This window comes from Sparus aurata, chromosome 17 (genome assembly GCF_900880675.1).
Source record: "Sparus aurata chromosome 17, fSpaAur1.1, whole genome shotgun sequence".
NCBI classification, from domain to species: domain Eukaryota; kingdom Metazoa; phylum Chordata; class Actinopteri; order Spariformes; family Sparidae; genus Sparus; species Sparus aurata.
In genome coordinates this window covers 14395267-14417213 of record NC_044203.1, presented here as the reverse complement: position 1 = coordinate 14417213, position 21947 = coordinate 14395267, and the positions used below count along the sequence as shown (strand labels likewise).

The 21947-nt window shown below is 38.6% G+C and overlaps 1 protein-coding gene across 7 annotated transcripts in view; it reads right to left on the bottom strand.

The window, feature by feature from the left end:
- The window catches only part of LOC115567061 (CUB and sushi domain-containing protein 3-like), a 219280-nt gene that overhangs the window by 170889 nt on the left and 26444 nt on the right, over nucleotides 1-21947 (bottom strand). For all 7 annotated transcript variants that reach the window (XM_030393247.1, XM_030393251.1, XM_030393249.1 and 4 more), the window contains exons 3-4: nucleotides 12011-12123; nucleotides 1962-2156 (exon numbers count right to left, since the gene is read on the bottom strand). In XM_030393247.1, coding sequence (XP_030249107.1) covers nucleotides 1962-2156; nucleotides 12011-12123 — 308 coding nt within the window. The remainder of the gene's footprint in view (nucleotides 1-1961; nucleotides 2157-12010; nucleotides 12124-21947) is intronic.

The window sequence follows — 21947 nt, the reverse complement described above, 5'->3', positions numbered from 1 at the left end:
AAGGAGAAAAAGCTGTGCCAGCACTATTTATTTGGATGTCCTGACTTGATTGACATCCTGTCATTGTTCATTGTGCGCACTTTCAAAGTGGAGAAAGAGCGAACAACTGTTGATCTAAGTTCAGATTAGTGGACAGCACCACAAAGTCAATTAATTGCGACTTTATTACATTTCACAAAATTCTGAAGCAGCACCGACAATTACTTTATACGTTTAAAGGTATATAACAGATGCACTGCATCATCATAAAAATATTGCAAGATATCACACTCTTAGCCACACAATGCCTTTCTACATATGTAATGGATTATTTGCATCCATGTGATGACAGGTCTCATCTAGGCAAAGACAGGAATAAGCAGCATGGTATGATGAGTGCTAGTCAGTCATCTATCAGCCCGCTGTCACAAGAATCCATCATTACACTGTAGCGTTTTCATCGCTCTCCTTCATTTACACACATACAGCAGCGTTTAGGGTTCAAGTCATGGGAAGCAGTATTTTTGAACACACTACAAAAGATTTTTGAGCAAAAAAACATTATGAAGCTCTCCAAGTGTCAGAAAAGAAGATGTATCACACCTCGAGCAATGCAGACTCTTACATTTTTTTTTGCAATATATCAATGCTGTGAACTACAATTGGCTCTTGCTGTACACTCATACTGTACATGTGAATGTTATTCTATGGTTTGTAATTTTAGTAGTCTGAACTGCCAAGTGCATGTAATTGATACAGAGAACTTGAGACCTTTTTGCTTTCCCATACTGCATAGGGTGTGAGATTTCATCCATTCTTAGTAGATTTGCATTGTGAAACCTAAAGCATTTTCAACGGAAGGACCTGTAAAATGGTTCTTCTATGGAGAATGTATACCATTGGATAAATGATAAACACAAATCATTGATATTATTTGTCTTCACATCCATGTGTAACAAAATTAACAGTCCAAATAATCCATGGGGTCCTCAGGCAGACATACATTTTACGGTCGAAGTTTTTAAGCACAGATAACACCCATATTCATGTATCAGCAGAAAAGAGAAAAGGTGCACAGTTTCAGTCACACCTGGAACCTGTGAATGATGTGGCATTTCTATTTCGAATCCTTCAGACTGTGGCCTCACAACAGTATTTTTTTCTCTGCTGGATCTACCGTTATGTTCATGTTGCTCCTGGTCCATCTCATTGAATTGACAATGGTTCCGGAGTTGTTGGGTAACCACAATGGACTAAAAGTTTATTTATTTGTTACTGCCAAATATTTTCGGATAAACCTTTAATTGCTTTGTAGGTCGTGTAAGCTGTTGTTGCTATGCCTGCAGTCTAGGAGAAGAGCTGACTGTGACCTCAGTGAGGCAGCAGAAAAAAACAGTGAAAAACATCACATTAGGAAAAAAAAAAAAACAGTCCACAGCGCAAAGAAGAAGGGTCCAAATCTCATTCTCCAATACAATCATAGTGCAGCTAGAATCCAGTAGATGAAGCACTCCACCTTACACTAGAATGTATTTAAGCTACTTTCTCTACAGGAATATATATGTAATTAACCTTTCAAGACAGGGAGGCTCTAATCAACTTCAACATGATTAAAATCTTTTCATCCCATCAGATTGCAAATAAATGTATAGATCTAATGATTGTGCTTATTATTATGCTTGTGCCACACTTTACTATGTCTGTGGCACAGACAAGTCACCCAATCATGCAGCCATTAGGCTGCCAATCACTGAAATGCAATTAACTTTAACCAACTCATGGAAATCAAATGACAAGAGGTCAAACAAAAAACAATCACCTGCTAATTTTACATTTTTTAAGGGAGCCCTACAATATCTAGATAACATCATATATTCTCCATGATACACGGCAGTAACATTGCACAGCTATGAGAAAAAATCTGCAGCAGCCAGTCCCTTATAATGATTAATAACTCATTTTTAATGATAAAACATCCTCACCTCTACAGATTGGCACAGGGAAGTCCCACACTGACACACCGGCTGCGTTGGTCACACATGTGAGGAGCGAATGTCCATCCAGGACATAGCCAGTGACACACCGGTAGCGGATTTTATCACCTATGTTGAACTGGGTTCCATTCAGTATGCCTTTGGGTGGAATCCCTGGGTTTCCACACGCGCTGCTTCTCAGCTCTGGAAATAGAATGACAAGACAGTATTGTTAAGAATTACAAGTGTTTTCTTCCTTTTGTCTCTAGTCATTTATGCAGAACTGTCTAAAATGTATTTTCATAGTTTTTACCATGTTATATTGTTAGACATTTTTTATAATCTTGACTTCAGTGTACAGTCTATGGACACTGTTCATAGCTAGCAAATGTCAGCAATGAGTTCATTTAATACCATTGCTACTCAAATGCTTAGTTATTTCTGAAGAGCTGACATTCATATGGTAAGATGATAGAATGCATTACCCAGGGAGTGCTGAAGTACCATACTTTGTCTTACCCATCTCTTTACATTAAGAGTTCACTGACCAACATAAATCTATGGCTGGAGGCAGCAATGAAGGGCAGAGAAAAACAAGTACATTAGCACAATGCAGAAGGAAAGGAAAAACAAGGCAGTAAAAAAAAGATAGCAGGGCTAAATGAAAAAAGCAGCTACAGCTGCCAACTATAATAATTTCCTGTATGCTCTTGAATGGCCATTTTGCTTAACAGCAGGGGCAGAACTCAAATTATTTTCATAAATTCATCGGTGGAAAATTCCTCACTACAAAAAAAAAATAAAAATGAAACATAGCACTGAATGTGCACTAGACTTTTTGATTACTAGCTCTTATCTGATACCCACTGCAGGGCCCTACAGATTGCCCAAAACATCATTTAACATGAACATTAGGATTCTGGCGTCCACAGGAATGCTCACCAAATTATTGCTTTTGGCACATTCTACTGTACAATGATAACTGTCAATGAGGCCTGATATAAAATGACCAATGTTTAGACATGGATCTCTTCTAAGTTACTCATATAACTTACCAACTTTCATTTATTTCTCTTCGTAGACAAATCATAATTTTGACACACACATTTTTTAAACTCTGGTGAAATCTAATATGATGAAGTCTGCAAAATATGTATGTATATTATCAGAATGTTCAGAATCTTTTTAAAAACTGTTTCCTTGTAACTGTAGCTATTGTGGATACATCATTCACTGCTAATAATGGTACAAACATAGATATTAGCTTATTTACCATTTCTGGGATTCAAGGCTTCAGTGACAATTATCTGCAAATATTTTTAAAGCTCCAACAGTGAGGGAGCTCACAAGAAGGCATTTGTACATACAAAGCAGTAATGCTCCCTTGCAGAACATAGTTAAACTGTAACATGATTCAGCATGCTTGTGATCTCAACCTTTTGAATGATTAAAGTGTGAAATACATTTTTATTTCCGCTGCATTTTAAAATAATTATTTCCTAAATCTCAAAGCCAGAGTTGCAGTGAAAACAGGCAGACAGATGTGTGTTGTATTTCTCCAAGGTCTAATGATTTGGCTGACCGACTGAAGCTGTCACTTCCACCTCTAGTGAAATCGGCTTCAACTTTGGGCATTTTTTTGACACGCAACTAGGAAGCCGGGAATGCTTGTCATCATAGAAACAGATCTTAAGAATGTGAAGTTTATTGCAACTTTGCAAGTATCTTCTGCCTTCCCTTCAACAAACAGCTCTTCTTGCTCACCAGAGCCGATCTAGCTTCTGTGGCACTGTAGCCATCAGTGTTGGTAGGCTATTACCCTTGGTGTGTAACCAATCAGATAATGCTGTGGACAGGCACTCGAATACAGATCTGAAAACTGATTATGGCAATGGTAGAAGCTTTGAAGCATTCAGGTCAGTTCTTGATATTTGACGTAAAGAACAGTATGTGACAGAACACCATAACAATGAGAAATAACATTACTTGTACAAAATTGCATTAGTATTATTAAAATCCCAAGGTAGATACATTTTTGAAGATGGCATATTGAAGTTATACATCTTCCACAAGAAAGCAATTCCCCAGAAATAGCACTATTCTTATGCACTGACATTACCAAAGTGCTTATGATCAATGTACTCCTTGGCAAAGTATTGAAAAAGAATTCTGATAGCGATCTACTGTTAGCTGTGATGAACATGTCTGGAGAGCTGTTCAATCCTGTGTTCTTTTGGTTGAACACAATCTTCCAGTACATTTCTCTCCTCCATTAGACCACCATAACTCATTCTCTGTCAAAAATTCCCCTGCAAACAAAAAGTATTAGCTTTTATCTCAATTTAATCAATTCAAGACAATAACACAGCAATGGCATCTTTTTGCCCCAGCAGTTACATGTTAGTTTTTAAATTGTCTCTTCAGCTTAAAGGCAGGATTGGGTCTGACCTTGAGTTCATGTCACTAAACTTAACACCTGAGGGAGTCAGACTGCAGTCTAACGATATCAGGTCCTTTTGGCAGTCAACCTGCTGTCAACATGAGCAAAGAGGTTAGGCCTGGAAAACCAATTATTTATACAACAAACAGAGTTTTTCAATAGATGTTACGTTAAGTTTTAAAGATGTTTATGGTGTTTGTGCTCTGTGTATCATTGTTTTACTGCTGCTTCATACTTCTGTCTCTCATCACTGCCATAACTGTGTTTACACATTTCAAACTGCTAAAACAATTAGTGTTGTTTCTTTTTTTAAATTCCTTTTTGCTGGGTTCAACTGTACCAGTATCAAACTCGTAACATTTTTAAATAAGAATGACGAGGAACCACACTGGCATGGTCTTTAACGAGCTACTTGCACCTGGTCTCTCTTTCATTCATGGGTTAATATTTCACATATGCCATTTTCTTCGACAAGGAAATTATTTCATTATTTATTACAATAATTAAATCCTTATGAATCAGCAATATGAATCAGCACAGAGACTCACAAAATTATAACTAAAATATAATTCTCATATACAGTGTATTTCAAAGACACACTTGGCCGAGCTTTATGATGAAGACACTGCATAACTGAAATTGTGGTGCATGATCAATACAATCCAATTAGAGTGATCAGCTCAGGAGTAGAGCCGTTGATGGGAATATAAAACATCCCTAAATCCTTCAGCTTGTGACTGATCATGCAGTCAAGTTAAATTATTATTTTTGATAATGTGCCATCTGTTTGTGTCTAATTATTCCAACTGGCAAGCCAGGAAACCAGAAGACATTCTTACACTTTCACAAACTGTGTGTTATGGATGGATGTATCTATGGATAGAAACAGACAGAAAGAGATACGGAGGAGGGTATTTGAGACCTTTATCCTCAAGTTAATTTCATTGATAGACACATCTGTGAAGTTGAATTTTCTAATGTTAATTTCCAGGAATCATTTCATAAATCCAATTATGAATCCACTTTACATTGCAGATGCTGGCATACACATCCCTCATACATATGATTTCTAATGAAAGCAATATAAATCCTCAGCATCAACTGCCGGCTGTTTATGTTTATGAGCAAAATTAAATACCAACAGACTGCAATGGGAATAAATCAGGAGGACCACAGATCATGGGTGATTTCATTTTTAATCAACTACAGAAAGTGTTGACTAACACAAGTGAAATATTGACAGACTAAACAGACCTAAGCAACACTACATTCCAAAGCTTAGCTACTGATAAAGAATTTTTACCCATAAAAGCTATATTAAATTAAAATAAATCAGTCCTACAATACAATTTTACATTGATGATTTTAGGTTTTCACTGAGAGAGTAACTGAAACATAAGCAGCTGAGTCTCTCATTCTCAAATTGTAATACCAGCTATTTTTAGACAAAACCCTCTGCAAATGAATCTGTCTGAGGAAGAATAAAATATGCATATTGGGTTGATTATCTATTTATGTATGATCCATGCATTTTTTTCTGCAACACCTCCTTCCTTCCTCCTTCCAAGTCACAAAGTTTGCTGAAAATACAAAAGGATATTTATGACTGACAGTCTATTTAGATTATTCTTTTGGAAAAGAAGTGCAAACTGAGGGACGATGGAAAAACAAGCCATATTAAATGCAACACTAATGATGCCTGACTGATGCAGGGGTGAGGTGTGAGAAGCAGAATAGAGATTCAATGCAGGATTGACATCTGACCAGAGCAGAGGTCAGGGGTTAGGAAGAGCAATCCAGTCTCCTAAGAATTATATTCGTATGCAGCTATTATGCATTAGTAACTATGTAAACTTTTGTTTAGACAAAGTTTGGTTGAGTGTGCAAATTCTATGGTGCAACATCCAAAACATGTTGGTTCATGTGAGCCTGAACAAAAAAAAAGAAAATGCTTAAATGTCCCAATGATCCGCTGTTATGTGTCATAGCCCTGCTTCACCAGTATCAAATACAGAGTACTGTGTACTGAAGGCTGCATGAATGTATGCATCCCTACACAGCACATCATGCTCCCTGGCAACAAACAGCAAACATGTCTGCATGGGAATTATGGAGAGCCTATGAAATTTTAATTTATTAGTTTGAAATATGAAAGTTTTAGGAATTCAACAAAGTGTGACTAAGCACATCAAAGGCATCTAAGTATCTAAAACTCACCACAACAACCTTTTAAAGTGTGATACAGACAATGTTATATTAAAATTCTACACACAGCTCAAAAATATATACAAGACAGAAAATCAACTGGCCAGGGACTGGTGCTGTGTGCAACCAATTAATATCCAGAACAACTCTGCACAATGCCTTCCATCACACCAGTAGTGTTAAACTGGGCATTTACCATTCAAGAATGGGGATGTCACTGGAGAATACCTAAGACACACTGTGCTCCAGCTATTTAACACTCATCAGCCAATTAAGCAAAACTTGATCAGCAGGAGCCTTGCTGCTGAACTAGGTTGCCAAACATTTCTTGGATGACTGACTGGCAAATAACCATGCCAATGATGTTGGAAGGAAAATAAGGTTAGGTTCATGTGTATGCATCACATACTGTTCTGTACATGTTGGGCATGAGCTTTCCATGGTATGGGGGTTTAATGCAAATCTACCACTCTCAGTTTTGATGTTATTGTTGTCTCATTCCGTATCGAGCGTGACTGTTTACTAATTCTAATGCTGGCCTACCGAAAGCTAAAAGCTAAGGCTTTCCGAGACATCGTACATCGTGTGTACCTATTAGTTCGCCATGATGATGAACTATTTGTAACACCTCCTCCTCAGTGAATATTTGCAATAATATGTCAACATACATGTTTTTGAACTCTCTCTTTGTACTCAAAATTTATTCTTTGCATTTTTCTAAACTGGAGACATGCTGTTGCTCAAAAGTGTCCCACTAATCAGATATGACTATGAGTTAGATCAAAACCTCAGAAGTTTGTGGACTGCAGAGTGTTACAAATCATATCCAAAAGCAGGCTGTAGCCTGTGAACTCTGAACAGAGCTCTCATTTCAGCTGCCAGATGTTGCTGGGACATCGGACAGATTGCACTCAGCCAAATAAAAATGTGATAGCATATAAATTATTTAACAGAATGGCATTACATTCTCCATGAAATGCAAATGTCTTTAATAATTTTCATGGATTTTTTGATGCAGATGTATTATGCTTTTGATGATCAAGCTTAAGAAACAAAAAAATCCTATCAAATACAATACCAATTCAAAGGAATACAGAATTTCAGTATGCCTTATCTGATTTATAGATCCAGTTGCTATAATACAGTCAAAAGTACTTAAGGAGACTTTCAGATATTCATTGCTATAATGTAAATGTTTCTATTACAAAGTTAAAAAGATGAATCCTGGATATAACTATACTGACTCACTGGCCTTGGATATGGCCTCTCTTGTAGATGAGATAAAACTGCCTCAGCTGCAGCCACAATATAGCTGCATATCTAAATTTGAAACAAAAAAATACTTTGAATAATAGCTTGCACTGCAACACTCAATCTGTTTTTCTACATTTATTAGGGTTTGAAGAACCCCCTTAAGAAATTAAGTGTTTTAGATAGAGAGTAAGCCCTGAGCAAACAAGTGTTGTTGTCTGGAGAACTCTAAATAAATTGTTGATATAACTGAACCTTGGGAAAACAGATGCTCCTCAGCATAAGGGGCTGCTGAAAAGCCCGCAAGAAAACCTGTACAAACTTTACTTCAAGGTGGGAATATTATTGCAAACAATGCAAATACGATGTAGACCTCACAAAGCACCACCCAAGCCTGCTTAAAACAGCGCATATGGTGCTTAACATCATAATTAAGCACCATAACAAGCAGTAATTATTTGTGATGCCAGATAATCAAAATGAAAACATTAATATGATCCTGCAGAGTGCTTTTAACCCAGAGAAATCTGTTAACTAAAAAGAGCACTCTGTTTTTATTGTCCACAAACATGTATTCATATGCGAAGACAGCCATGAATATGAAGGCCTGGGATACCAACATCACAGAATAATGTGTAAAGGCCACAGCAATGGGATTTTCTCATCATAAAAAACACTCCTCTACATTTTACACATTTTTTATGTACACAGACAGTGAGATTGAGACAGGTTTGCATTATACCCCATCACAGGGATAACCAGTAAATTATGTGAACTGGTAAATGAGGTAGTTGGGCGCAAGATTTCTCCGGGGCTGAGCTATTTATTTCGCCTGTATAACTAATGACTCTGTAGCCCTTTGAAGAAGATGGAAGTTTGACGGAGTGGCAGTGTTTGTGAGCACACAAGCAGCACACTTTCCCCACAGGAGATGCCTGAAGACTGTCTGTCTGGCTTCCTTGCTGGCTGCTTGAGTGGCTGCTGAGCTGGATTTTTGTGCAGGCGGTGAAAAAAATATTGACTGAACGCATGTTGGATCACAGGGCAAAGAGGCCGGTAAACAACACATGCTCATACAAGAATGCACACACACACACACACACACACACACACACACACACACTTTTCCAATTCAGTGGACAATCTGTATGGCCACAGAGGAACAAATGAAATGATTTGGAGAGAAAAGATGAAATTATGTTTTGTGGGTCAGCTGTCTTTCAAAGACAAAAAAAAAAAAAAAAAAAAAAGCTGAAATGGCATCGAGGCAGGTTTTAGATAGGCGATGAAATGTTTTCTTGCAAATACACAACCTTCAACAAAGGGCAAGCAGATAGCCTTACCAGCAATAGCACATGTATGCTGCATGGCTGCACCCTGTCTCTGTACCTTTAATAGTTATGAGCGCTAATGGCCATTGTTTGGCTGTATTTATAGAAAAGCATCAGGAACCCTGACTCTCTCCCCCTCTTCAAATCAAGACTTAAAACTCACCTTTTCAGAATTTCATACCCCACTTAACTGTCCACATTGTCCTACTCTGTTCAACTCTGGTACTGTACTGTCTGTTTTTTTTTCTTCTTTTTTTTCTTTTACTGTTTCTTTTTAAATATGCATTGTACAGTGCTCCTCGAGTGCCCAGGCAGGCGCCTTTAAATAAAATGTATTATTATTATTATTATTTTTATTATTATTATTATTATTATTATTATTATTATTATTATTATAAAGGCCCCCATGTATCTCTATTCCCTAACACATTTAGCTTGACTCCTTCAGGCCACACTTGTAAAGGTCACAGGTTCACACTGACAGAGTAGAGACAGTATAGGAAAGTAGCACCAATAAAGAAAAAAATTCTGAGAAAGTCGGAGTTGGTTAGCATTCCAACATACTTGATGAAAGATTGACCGTCCGTTGAGAAATTAGATTCCTTCTGGCCCTGTCCTTCACTGTGTCCTTCATATGCATGCAGATTCAAATCCATTTAATTACAGTCATGATTCAATCATCTCTGAGAGTCTACAAGCATCACACTTTTTCAGTCAGAAGAGCGAGGAGCAAATACATATTCATGTGTAAGATGTTGCTAACCACATCAACATAACACGAAAGAGAGGTGTACAGCAGCAACAGGGAGTTACTATGGAGTTTCTTTGCAAATGAATACATTATGGATGAGTAGATTGAATATTTGTGTTCTATACCTGTCAGTCAAAGAGTTCCATTATTCAGTAATTAACAGTTTTAAATAAAGAAAATCTGCTGAGGTCTGACGTATTTAAATCCCTCTGGTCATAATGTCCGATGAAAATACTTTCCTCTCACCACAATTTAAGTTGTAGGCTACAGAGGGTGGAGTAAGCAATCCCATCAAAAGACAGTTGCTAGTTGAATCTCATTCCAAGATTGTCCAAGACGAGGTTAGGGGTCATGAATTGTTTGTAGGTTCAATAAACACCAGTTGTATTTGACGGGAATGTCTCGCTTTTGTCTGGGACACCGAAATCTTTCAGGACATGTGGACTGGCAAAATCTATTGTCATGAAGGTCTCCGACAAGGTAGCTGAAAATGATATTGGTAATCAGGCCGTCAGGCTTTTGATTTAGATAATGATGATCGTGATGATAATGACACCCATTTTGGGTCATCATTTGAAGCAATTAACCTTCTTATACATATTTTGTATTCAATTGCACCATCAGAATTGACTGTGGTGTCATCATTTCACATTGAAAATATGGTGTTAATACATTCCCTGCAACTGTTGCATACAATATTTAAAAATACACTGTTTAAAAACTGATAGCACAAGGGATTTCAGGGGAGACGCCTGTAGAGGTAAGTAATACCATACTACTTAGATTTTCAAATATTTATGCTGTGTAATGTCTTGGAACACATGGCTTAAATGAATGAATAATGTTCAGAAGAAATTTAGCTGTATATGTTATAGCCTATATTTCACTATATGAAAGCTTTAGCTTTAGCTATAATATTTAATCGATACAACTTCCCCACTTTTAAAGTGATAACACAACTAGATGATAATAATATCCCAGATTGTCCTTTGATTGAAAATATTGTCCACTGTCCATATTAGTCCTCAGCATGGGGCAGTGAATATCTGTGCCGGTCATGTAGGAAAATGTGATTTTTATCCAAATCAGTTTGAAATTCTGTGTAAGATTACTTAAGCAAAAGGTGGAGGCAGAAGAACTAGATGTAATTCAACCACCCCACGGAGACATAGAGAGAGATGGAAGGAGACAGTGGAGGGAGAAACAGAACATGAGATTGAGAGAGGGTGCACAAATGGGCAGATGGAGAGGGGAGAGGTCCTGGACTGGCCAGGTCCAGGGCAGGTGGGCAGATGAGGAGGGGGTAAAGGGGGATGGAAAAGGACATGGTGGAAGGGAGGAGGCATAAGGCCAGAGGATTGGGTGAGCCTGTTGGTGCAGGAGAGGGTCAAGGAATAGAGCAGAAAGTGAAAAAATAACCAAAGACAATTGGGTATAGAAGGAAGAGACACAAAATTGCAGGAGGGTAGAAGGAAAGGGAAGAAGAAGAGATGGATAAAAAACAAGTAAAGATGATGCAACAAGGAGAAAAGAAAGGAACACATAAAATAATATGAAAAAAATGGATTAATGATGGAGTTGGCATGAACAAGCAGAAGGTAAAAGAGTAAGGGTGAGCGAGATGGACACAGAAGGATAGTTCAAATTTAGACAGCTCCCTGCTGCACTCAGCTCTGCTTCAACGCAGATAACTCTGTACATCCATTAGTTCAACTAATTCCCATCGCCATCTGCCACGCAATTTCAGCTGCACCTCTGGAGTGGCAAAAAGGTTCAGTACTTTGGGGGTAGGGAAGACGATTTGAAAAATATGAGATTAATTTGCTTAATTGGGTTGCCTAATGTTTCCATAGTCCAAAATTGTGGAGGTCCTGCAGGAAAACAAGTGAGTAAGTGTGATCACACATAAGAACAGACAGGATAAGTGGTGTCTGCTTCTCCTGGGTGATGGATTTTTTGGCACATTTTAAATGAAGGCCTGATCATAGTCTTCAGCTTAATTGTCTTTCATTTTTCATTCAAATGGCTTTTTTTCTAATGACATTAGAAGAGAAAGAGCAGAAAGTGATGCTTTTCTTACCTTCATAAGCTACCTTAAATCCGTGAGCGCTTACTGCAAAGTCACTGGTAAGCCTCAGTGAAAAAATGGAGCCAGAACTGGTAACAGGTGGAGGGATGGTAAATCCTGTTAACCTGCAGATAAAAGAAAGAGATCTCAGTACTGAATGTAGGATTTAACTGACAGAAAATCACATTTATATGCTGATAACAATACAAATAAAAACATATTGCTAGTTGTCGTTCAAGCCTAATTTAAAATAAGACAAATGTTTTGTTGCAATCTATATGATAGCAGTCCAACAAAACGTAATTTTTCAGCTTTCACGAAATAAAATCAACCAGCAACAATTAAGTGACATCTACTAACATTTCTACCATTCATTCTTTTACCCCAAATTGCAATGACACCAAAAAAGACAACACTGTTGAAAAGTTCTGAGGCAGAAACTAAAACACTACCTTTGTTTTTAAACATCTGTCTTTATTCTAGGCAGACAGGTTACCAGGTGAGATGGCTTGATATAACTGTTTCTTGTTGAGAGATGTGTGCACTAAAATACAACGTTGCACAAAAAAACTGTACGTCACAGTGCCTATCACTTAAAAATAATGATGTTCAGAGACGAGTCGGTGAGTTTGTTCACTGTAGCTGTTTGTGTCTAATGAAACAGAATTGCTCTAAGCAGGCACGTGCACACAGAAGGCCTAAGGGGTGCTTGAGCCCCTGCCCTTTTTGCCTTGTATTATAAAGTGCCCTTTTTGTGTGTTTTTTAATGAATACATAAATTCCTGTTGTGCAAAGGGATGTCAAAAAACCGGCGGTATAAAAATGCACGGTTATCTACCATACGTATTTCCTCGTAATATGGTGTTGTGGGTGTGCTGAGCCTAAAGCTGCTTCTCTGTCCGCTGCAGCTCCGCTCTCTCTCACTCTATGAACGGTCGCTACTTTCAAATTAGAAGCCCCCCGCTAAGAACCCAGTTCTAAACACCAATGGGGTGCAATGTAAAGCTCTTATTTTGAAGACAAAGAGAGAGAGAAGCCGCATAAACCCATTAACATAACTTCCTTGTGGGGGCTAACAAGTCGCCTTCCACTTATTCAATGTACTTAAATATGAGTCACATTACAGAAGAGCGTCCATTTGTGCTTGTTAAGCAAACTGCTTGTTAATGAAAGTTAAGAATAATCTGACAGCTGTCTGTGTCGGCTGTTTATCTTGCCACAAATCTTAAACTTCTTCCAGATATTGAGGTTACTGTGACTTTGCTGTTGTAAACATTGCTGTTCCTACTAACATCCACAGTAGCAGTCACAGTAGTCATTTCTTGGGTTTGTCACATCTTTAGATGTGTAGCCTGTATTTCTAGTTTGCACTTGCCCTCCAATAAATAGCCTAATAATAAACCAGTGTTTGATTGCTTTTTAAGAATTGCAGCTGAATTGCATGTCTTCCAAACCTCAGTATTATGATATGTGAATAAACTCATGTTGACAATAATTTGTTGACATAAAAGAAATGGCAGTTACATATCACTCACAGCTACATACACAGCTAAGTTGTTAGCTTTCTATAAGTTAATCTACATATTGTGTTATTAAGGCATGAAAAAAATGTTGGCGCTATGCACGCGCACATACTGCCCTTTTCTGGCTTTGAGCCCCTGCCCCTCTATAATCATGTGCACGTCCCTGGCTTTGAGAATTGTGATGCAATTTGTCCACCAATATTCTGGGTAGCAATCAAAACCCAAGTGAGAACATGGCCTATTGTTGGGTAGTGTTTGAGGGCTGGCAGCTGCATTGTAACAGACTGCTTCATTACTGCATTTCAAATTAGGTACAGGTCCAAACAAATCCATTTACTTTCACGACGTCATAAACAAGATGTGTTGCTGACCATTCCTCAGCGGCATTTGCTGATGTTCTATCGACCTTCCACTGCTGTAATCCAGGCTGTCCACCAGGAACCAAAGTTGTGCATGAAACAAATGTCTCCTTCTCTCTCTTGCATTCTTGTTTTCGCCGTATTATCAACTGCTAGTTTTGGGGCTGTTGGTGTGACTGAACCTCTACCTGACAATAAGCCAGGTGAATAATGCCTGTAGTAGGCCAAATGTGGAAAAACAGAAATCCACTCTCTGACAGCAAAGAAGAGGGTGCTGTATTTACAGCTTCAATAGAGTTTCCAATTACAGCAGCACTGTGAACTGTGCTGGTCCTTGCAGTAAATAATTACCCTTTGTTGCAGGTTCTGCACAGCATGCCAAAATACTGCTAAAAGTCAATGGCCAGAAGATGCCATTTTAAATACATTTACATGGAAACAGAATTTAAAATGTGACCTTGTTAGAAGCTTAAATCACATAAGAGCACTGCACTGAACTTGCCTGCCATCATGGCTAAATTAATCTTGGATGCAACCCCTTATTGGAGTGCTTAAACAAAAACAGCAAGGACTGGAGAGAGAGAGGGTTAAGCACCTTGAAACTATTTTTGTCACTTTTTATTGTTTTACTTATTGATGTTTCTGGCCATTGACATTTGGTTAGGCAATATCCAAACTAAATATTAAAGGCAATGTCATTAAGTTTGCAGGCCCCAAACCCTGTTAAGTATAGAGTTAGTGCAGAGAGTGGAGAAATTTATGAGGAAAGAAGTCATTGCCAAAGCTGTTGTCGTTGAAAGGGAAAAGGAAACTCTCAGCATCAGAACTGACAAAAGCACAACATTGTTTATCTAAAAGGGACATTCTAGTTACAAGTCTACAAGACAATTAAAAGTTGCTGCCTTTACTAGTCAGGAATCTTAATACGGAATCTATTTTTTAACACGGAATATCGTGCCATTTGACATAATTTCACTGAAACGTATATCTGGGGAAAAGTGCACGGAGGGAAGTAAATCTGGGTGGCATAACAAGCCCTCTCCACAGTCTGAGCTCCCCCGTCAAAACAATGTAAGCATGGCGAAGCGGCTGCCTGGCTCTTCGTCAGCAAAAAACTGAGAAACTCGACATTAACCTCTCACTACAAAGCCGAGTAGTTCCCGAACGACTTATATGTGTCAGATGAACTGCTGTTTTGCAAAGAAGCAGACCTGAGAAATCATACTTAAAAGGTGTAATGCGTGAGAGTTAGCCACCTGTCCGATTCATATTATCAGCATATCACCAGAGTGACTGTTAACTGCTGATAACAGTAGCTGCTGTTAGCTAGTTAGCCCCGTTGGCCACAGCCCTCTTAGCTGAGTCTGCCTGGGCTGGGAGCTCAGACGACAGGGGGAGGGTTGGTGTTCAGTTAGTATGCTAACTTGACATAACGTCGCAAGTATAATTTCTAATTTTGTTGGTCATCTTTGCAAATTTTTTAAATATTTACAACTTCAATTTTCAGAACAATTTTGGTATGCAAACATTTACTGGATCCGCCTGAGAGCTGACCATATTTTTATTCAATGAAACCCAAATGAAACCCATAAAAACACAAAATATACTACTGTATGAAGACATGATGAAGTCAAAATGTTTTGGATGCACTTTAATGTAGTGTACAGTACAGTATTGAGGAAATGTGTTTGTCACCTCAATAAATTTAAGGTAATTTCTATTCTATTTGTTTACATTTTAGTCGTTTACATTAAAAACAGACAGTTTTTAATAATAAGAGTTAAAAGTAAAAGAAATATGGCATTCCCAAAAATTTAAACGGAATCTCTTGAATCTTTAAGGTATTCATTAATGTACACATTTAAATGGCATTTTGACAGAATTTGCACTTAACTGTCATGTCTTCATAGTCACACTGAGCTTTAAACAAAATGAGCATCAGTTCATGATGCTAACAATGCTGGTTGTTATTTTTCAGCAGCTTTAAAAATACTATTTGGTTATTGAAGATTGTAATTAACGATTTAAACTGATCTGAAATGCAATATTTTTTGGACATTGATTATCCTTATAGTCTAGATTAAATGGTGCCCTGTTTTAAATGTTTTTGGAAGGTTTTCTCACTTTTAGACTGGTTGACTGCTCTAAGTTTAAACCATTTAACCTTGGAAGTTGTTGGAAACCTCCCTAACATTGTATGATGTGAACAATCAAAATATAATATAACATAATATGATATAATATGATGTGATGAAGTCTCCCACACTCTGTGCATTTATATTGTTAGACACTTGTGCTTAAATACAGCTCCAGCCAGAGTTCACATAAAAATGTCACATGTTGACGATATCCATTTTATCGGACTTCAGTTCCGTGTTTCTGTTCATTAAAAAGACAAGTGTGTAACCCTGGCCTTTATCCCTGTTCGCATTGTTAGCTGCTGTGGCATGTAACAAACAAGCCCTTGAGCTTTCTATTGCAACATAACTCTCTCTCAGCATCATTCCAAGAGGAGCACAGGGTTTAGAGGGGTCTGCAGAGCCATCTCAGTGTGGGAGTTATATGTTTTCAATGATTCACAGTTTGATGTCCAGCTGGGTAGTCTATGAAATTAGCCCTCCTTACCCCAAGTCTGGGGAGGGGGATCCATGGGGGGACTAATTATTGGGGCTGAACAGAAAAGAAAGGGACAATCAGTGGCAGAGAACATGCTCACACAGAGACTGATGGCACCCACCAAGATGAGTGCAGATACACGCCTTGACCTGCAGTGGGTACCGCAGAAGTGGGACAAATGATCGCTGACTTTGCCCATGAATCAAAAGTTGAACAAACGCCTAACTTTGTGCTGCAACAGTGACTATGAAGACAGAGTGTACAATGGTTTGGAAAAAGATGTGCTGCTATGGCAACATGTGATTGAATGAGACAAAGATAGAAGAGAAAACAGATGCATTTCAGGGTAATTTGAAGAATCAAGGTGAATGAGCAAAAATCTTGGTGCCTTCTTTTGACTCAGACAACGACAAGAATATCTTAAAGACATTTTGAGAGAAGACATTCCTGAAGATGCCATACAAAAAGCTTAGCCCTGCCAAACTAAACCTGAGACCTACGTTAGAAATCTCAACAGACTGAATCCTTTCTTAGCTTGCCCTGTTGTCATCATTGTAAGAAATAGCAAGGGAATGAGGATGTCATGGGATTAGTGTACGTGAGGGGAAGACATCTTGTCAGTCAGTGACGAAGCGAAGAGGTGACAGTCTAGACATGGTTGGTCAAAATTTTGAGTCAGAAACATCAAGTTACATGGGTTAGAATAAAGCATGATTAATCTTAAATAGAATAAAAAACTAAACTATTTGCAAGTGCCTAAGTTACAACCTGAATCTTGAACATATGGCTGGTTAGGAGCAGTGGTCCCCAACCACCAGACCGCAGACTGGTACCGGTCGTTTGGAGATTGACAACTGTCTTCAAGTTGGCTGATACAGTGGCTGAACTGGAGCTGTGGGGATGGCGAGTGAACAACTGCTGGAGACTGCAAATGACGGTGGCCTTAAAGTATGTTACCTTAGTAAGAAACAGAGTAGACTGGACATAAGGAAGGCACTTTTGGTGGCAATTATTCGTTGTATAACTGTATTTTACTTGCGCATAAACCAGCCCCCCTCGGTCCGTAAAATAATGTCATACATGACACCGGTCCATGGTGCAAAAAAGGTTATGGACCACTGGTTTAGAGGATAAGACAGGGCGATTCTCAGGTTCATTTTATACTGAGGAAACAGATTATGACTGAAGTATGTCTCTGACAAAGCAGACAACGAGATTTCCATCATCTGGCATTCACTGCCACCTGTTTCTTTGGCAACGGGGGCATCAGGTGACTGGTTGGAAAATGTCATTAACTAATAAACACCATGGGTCCTGCTGTCTTCTCAGACACAAGTCTTGTTTCCTTTCTTTAAAAATGTATTTCTATGGCTTTTTCATGGCTCTATTGGTAGGACAACACTGAAAAATGACAGGAAATAGGATGAGAGAGAGGGGGAAGAAATGCAGCAAAGGGCCGCAGGTTGGTCTTGAACCCTGGTCCGCTGCAGCGAGGACAAAGCCTCTGTACATGGGAAGCACTCTATTAACTGAGCTACTTCCATGCCCTAAATCACACTTCTTTCTGAAATTCTATGAAGACAACATCTTAAATATCAGATTATGACCTACTCTGACTTTGGGAGGTAAGTCTGACTCACTAAGGAACTTACAAGTAGACATGTTATTGTCATTTACAGGTTCATAATTTATTTAAGCCACTCACAAAAGTAGGTTTACATGCTTTAATGCAAAAAAGAAAAGGATAAAAACACAGCTCACTCACACCTGAGCCAAAAACAGAGCAGCTGTGCCAATTCAATTCTAAAACTAGCCCTTAGGCACAGTGATGCAAATGTGTGAAATGGTGATGTAGTGTGATGTCAAGAAGTCACAGAATTAAAGGCGTGACTACTGACGAGGCAATTCAGGCACTTCAGGAGCACAGGTGCTTCTGTCCGTGAGGACTTTGGTCTTTTGAACTTTATTACCCTATCTAATTATTGTTTGTATTGTGTGTCTAATTACAAGGACTGGGGAATGAAACAGAAAGTGCTGCAGCAAGTCCCTCCCAAACTTGAGCTGGTGAATGTAGGTTTGAGGCCAGGCCCCGACTCGGACATTTTGTCAGCGAAAAATGACTTGACTATATCCTTCCTCATTCCGATGTTTCATTATCTGAGAGACAATGCTTTGAATTGGAAATAGATGATGCCAACACGACACAGGGTCATCGAGGAGGAGCAAAGGAGAAAATATGACGACAAACCATCCAACTGATGCGCATAGCTACCATGCTCAACTCACATTACATGGGAGACTATATCACCCCTGCCGAGTTTGACTTGACAAAACCGGACTCTAAGTTGAGATGGTGGAGTTCTGGTCTCAATGGAGACGGAGTGGCAGTGGCAGCAGAATGACTGTGTGCCTGGGAACAGTGCACCAATGATTGTGTGGACAGATGCAGCCTTTATTTCCACCTGAACACACGACGTCAGCCCTGAAGGTAGCTGTCAGACATTCGTCTGATTAGAGTGTCACCGTAGTGGCATTCCATAGAAAGAGAGAGAGAAGGGAGAGAGACAGGAATGATGTGCCTCCATTTGTCTGACTCACCATCTCTCTACCACCATCTGTCTTTCGCTCTGTGTCACACCAGCTCTTTCTTTGAGACTCTCTCTCTCTCACTTTCTCTGTTTCTCATTTCATGAGGTTGCTGTTATTCACTGTTATGTTCGCTTTTCCTGTCTTGCTGGTTCACTGTTTGTGTCACTTTGCCTTTTTGTATCTCTTTGTTTGTCTCTGCCCACCTCTCCTTGTTGCTACACTGCTCTTAACATGACACAAAGAGGTTGTGTCTCTTGGGAAAGACGAGGAAAGAACAAAAACAGAGGCGGGAAGAAACCCTAAGTGTTCTGACTGATTTTACCAAGCAACAGTTAAAACAATCCACTTACCTTTAGTTTACTGTTAGTAACAGAGCAAAACAAAAATAAATAATAATATAATCATGAATAATTGCCTTCCTGCTGGCCATCTCCACAGAACAAAGAAAAAAAAACAGCAGGGGATGATTAATAGGCTTATATTGCACTGACGTGTCCTAACTCATTACAGCAGGTCCAGACATTTAAATTTTGTTTAAATAACTGCAGTAACAAAGGTCAAATCATCCTATCAATTAATTAATTATTGGTATAATAAGAGGAAGAAATAAATATGTGATTTCTTGGATTACAAAGGGAAATATAAGATGGCGAAAGTCTGGTAAATGATCTGAAAAATGATACTGTACTCTGTGTGCCTAGTGTGCTTCTCATTTTTTCACAATAATTTTCACAGTATTACATTGTCATTTTCTTCAGTATGACGCATCTGCATGTAATTTTCCTGATGAGAACAGGCAGGGAGTCGACACAAAAACAAAACTAGGATGAATATGAGCTATTATTTCAACTCTTAAAAACTAATTAGTTCACAGGTGTGCAGACAAAGAGGTAATTAACCCTCTACTTCTCCACCATCTATGCCTACTACATTGTGGTTCTGGTATTTTTGGGTGAAACGGAGAACCGAGAGCCTAAGCACAGATTGGATTTAGGTCATCTAGGTTGGAGGTGACAAAGGCTGGAGCAGATGAATACGGAAGCACTGAACAGACGTTGATCCTGCTTAGATTTCACACAAAAATAAACCTCATGCTCCTTTTGCAAGGGATTTTTATTTTTATTTTTTTTCAAAAATAGTCATAATGACTCAAAATTATAACACATCTTGAGACTTCACCCATCATGACAAATGATGCGCTTGTGACTGAGATATGACGTCAAAAAGTCAAATGATCTATTATAAAAGAAAGAAAACGTTAGTATTTATTTTCTAATTTATCCTGAATCCTCGCATCAAGACTTATCATTCTACTTGGACTTGTGGCCAGTTCTGTACACTATAGGACTGCAAACTTCTTTCATGAGCATCGGATTTGTCACTAGCCAGTGGCATAATTTTTCTGAATTGCACTTGTACTTTCTGCACTGTTCTCTTTGTTCAGATAGGCAATATAGACTCAACCACTTGAGACTAGTGGCACCACTTATTCTACGACTAGTACTGTTCAGCCTCAAGGGTTTTTATTACAGGGCATTACAAAAGAGTGGCAATAAAACACAGAGGTCAAGAGTCACAGATTTACATTATATGAACCAAAACTCTGTGTTACTTGAAGTGACTGTGTGGTAAAATCTGCAAAGGAAATGTCAGGCTAAGTTAAGATAACCGCTCTGTTATTACCTTATTAATGTCTGCTCAAAAACATTCGAAACCCATGCCTAATTCATGCATGTAATGTAACCTATGAAGGTCACTACTCTGAAATAAAAAGGAGGTTTTTTCACTACACATTTTCATACCAACAGTATGTTCAGGACAATTGGTTGAAACTAGTAAAATATAGATTTAGCAATACATTTACTTAGGGCTAGGGTCAGGGTCAGGGTTAGGGTAGTCTGTTCACAATCTGAGCTACAATCTTAGAAATTTGCTTAATAACTTTGCATTTAAACTGATTGACTTGAATTCCATTGATTTCATTTGTTCAGCGGAACTTGTAAACCAGAAATTACAGTCAAAGAAAATAAACTAAATTTCTACATTTGATACATGTGTTTGGATTTTAACAGATGCCTGGCATAATTTAAAGAGGACCAATCATGAGCAACTCACATTTGCAGTGGTTGCGTATATATTTGGGTTTCTGGAGTGCCGACCAACCCACAAACTCTAAAATAAGATGTCCCAGCCAGTCAGTTTTTTGTGGGTTACGTAGGTCAGAACATGTGGGATTCAGTAAACCATTAAGATTTTGGCCTCATTGTTACATAGAGGCACACTTGAAGAATACTGCTGTCCAGCCACGCCTTGGGAGCTTCCCGTACAAAGATTAGCCATTGTTTTTATCGTATGCACCGCACACTAGCACTAACATTATGCTGAAGGAAAGATTTAGCATTTTGTTGTTGGCTGCACAGACAAGCACATTTTAATGAGATTTCAACATTTGTGAGCATGAAACTTTACCAAGATCAGGGCCAGTACAAAGCTAAGCACGGGAGCTGCTCTGTTGTTGGCTGCAAGAATTAACACAAAAGTCTTCATCTACACTCATCTGAGGATGTCAAGTCCCAGCAGATTAACCTTATTTTTGATGGACATATCACTAAACTGTCCCCATAATTACTGAAAAAATTCTGAAGTTTAAGAATGCATGAATTTACTATGGACAGATCAATGAAGGCCAGTAACTATACTAGCTAAAGAACAGATCTATCCTGGCTGTTAGAGCCCCGACTTCAAACTAAGAAGCTGCAAGTGTTTTCATGTGTCATGTTGTTTTGCTGTTATGTCAGAAGGTCAAGCGTTATCATGTTGCTCAGTGTGGCTATTCCCTATCTGGGGTGATGTTGGACTATA